Raw genomic sequence first — 1420 nt, 5'->3', positions numbered from 1 at the left:
TAATAACATAAACCCACAAATAACTAATAAATCCTATGAATAGATTGTCTTCACTGTCACCCCCAAAATGATTAAAGACATATTATAAGCAGGACATCATTAGGGAAAGAATAGTTCAGGCCTATATCACAGAGGAATTAGCTGATAGGCCAGACAAGAGCTACTCTGGAGCTGATAGGCAAAGGATGCCCACCACCTCAGTGTAGAAAAGGACCAAGATCAACAGTCACAGCTAGATGTGTCCTTAGATGCTGCATGTCACCTGCAGCAATAATTGGGATTTCTGCAATAAAATCTAGCTCGTTTAACTTCCATATGACCACACAATTCAGACTTCATCATGTTGAACTACAGACTACATTGAATTTATGCAGGAAGTTTGGTCTCTGATCTGTACCCCTTCTGTTCCACATAATATTGATTTAATTTTAATAATGAGAACCTGTGCTGCATTACTTAGCCTACAGCACCTTGGCATCTACTGTTTTGTTTTTTTTTTTTACAATATCAGTAATAGCATGTTTTTTGCTGGCGTACACCTATACAGTTGACTTCTGGAAAAATGCAGTTTTCCGGCAGGCTGCAAAATTCCTGTTAATTTCTCACTTCTCAGTACAGGAAGTGCACACACCAGTCCAGTGTCACATGACTTTCATTGCTTCTCTGTGGAAGTAAAGAAAATTCCAACATCTTGTTGTCAGGTTGGACCTTGATGCTCTCCTTGGCAGAAGAATGTGTGCGAAGAGACCCTGATCACTACTGAGAAGCTTACATGTTACAGGTTTTATCCACTATTCCTTTCCTTCTGTTAATGATGGATGGATCTGAGCCTGACTACACAAGGAGACTTGTAATCTAACACTAATAAAAGTGAGCCCCAAGGAGCCTTTGTATTCAAAATCACTATTATTTATGTTTTCAGTTAAACTTTAGTACAGTCATTAATCAATAAATATGCTTTCTTTCATGAACGCTGTCCTTAGTTATTAATTTTTATGTTGCATAAAATGCACAATTTTGCTCAAATAAAACAAATGCATTGACTCAGTATTAAACAAAGAACATTTTATCCAATATTTATCTAAGGATCACCATCCTGGTCCACTGGTACACCTGCCATAACCCATCACTTTGAGAAATGCCCCCTTGATGTCCTTGTTTCTCAGACTGTAGACCACAGGGTTGAGCAACGGTGTTAAAGCACTGTAAAAGAGTGAGACCTGCTTGTCTCGCTCAGGGGAGTAGCTAGAGTCGGGACTCAAGTAGGTGTAAGTGGCTGGAGCATAGAAGAATGTGACCACAGTCATGTGCGAGGCACAGGTAGAGAAAGCCTTGCAGCGCCCCTCTGTGGACTTGATCTTCAGAATTGCCATAGCAATACGAATGTAGGAGGCCACAATGAGGGAAATTGGAGTAACAA

At 39.9% G+C, this 1420-nt stretch overlaps 1 protein-coding gene across 1 annotated transcript in view; it reads right to left on the bottom strand.

The window, feature by feature from the left end:
• Positions 1-1088: 1088 nt before the first annotated feature.
• LOC110315710 (olfactory receptor 2D3-like) overlaps positions 1089-1420 on the bottom strand; it is a 1028-nt gene continuing 696 nt past the window's right edge. Inside the window, exon 2 of the mRNA XM_021189702.1 lies at positions 1089-1416. Coding sequence (XP_021045361.1) covers positions 1089-1416 — 328 coding nt within the window. The remainder of the gene's footprint in view (positions 1417-1420) is intronic.

The sequence above is a fragment of the Mus pahari genome, unplaced genomic scaffold, assembly GCF_900095145.1.
Source record: "Mus pahari unplaced genomic scaffold, PAHARI_EIJ_v1.1 scaffold_6700_1, whole genome shotgun sequence".
Classification (NCBI taxonomy): domain Eukaryota; kingdom Metazoa; phylum Chordata; class Mammalia; order Rodentia; family Muridae; genus Mus; species Mus pahari.
The sequence above is the reverse complement of the archived record's forward strand: the minus strand, read 5'-3'. Positions and strand labels throughout refer to the sequence as shown.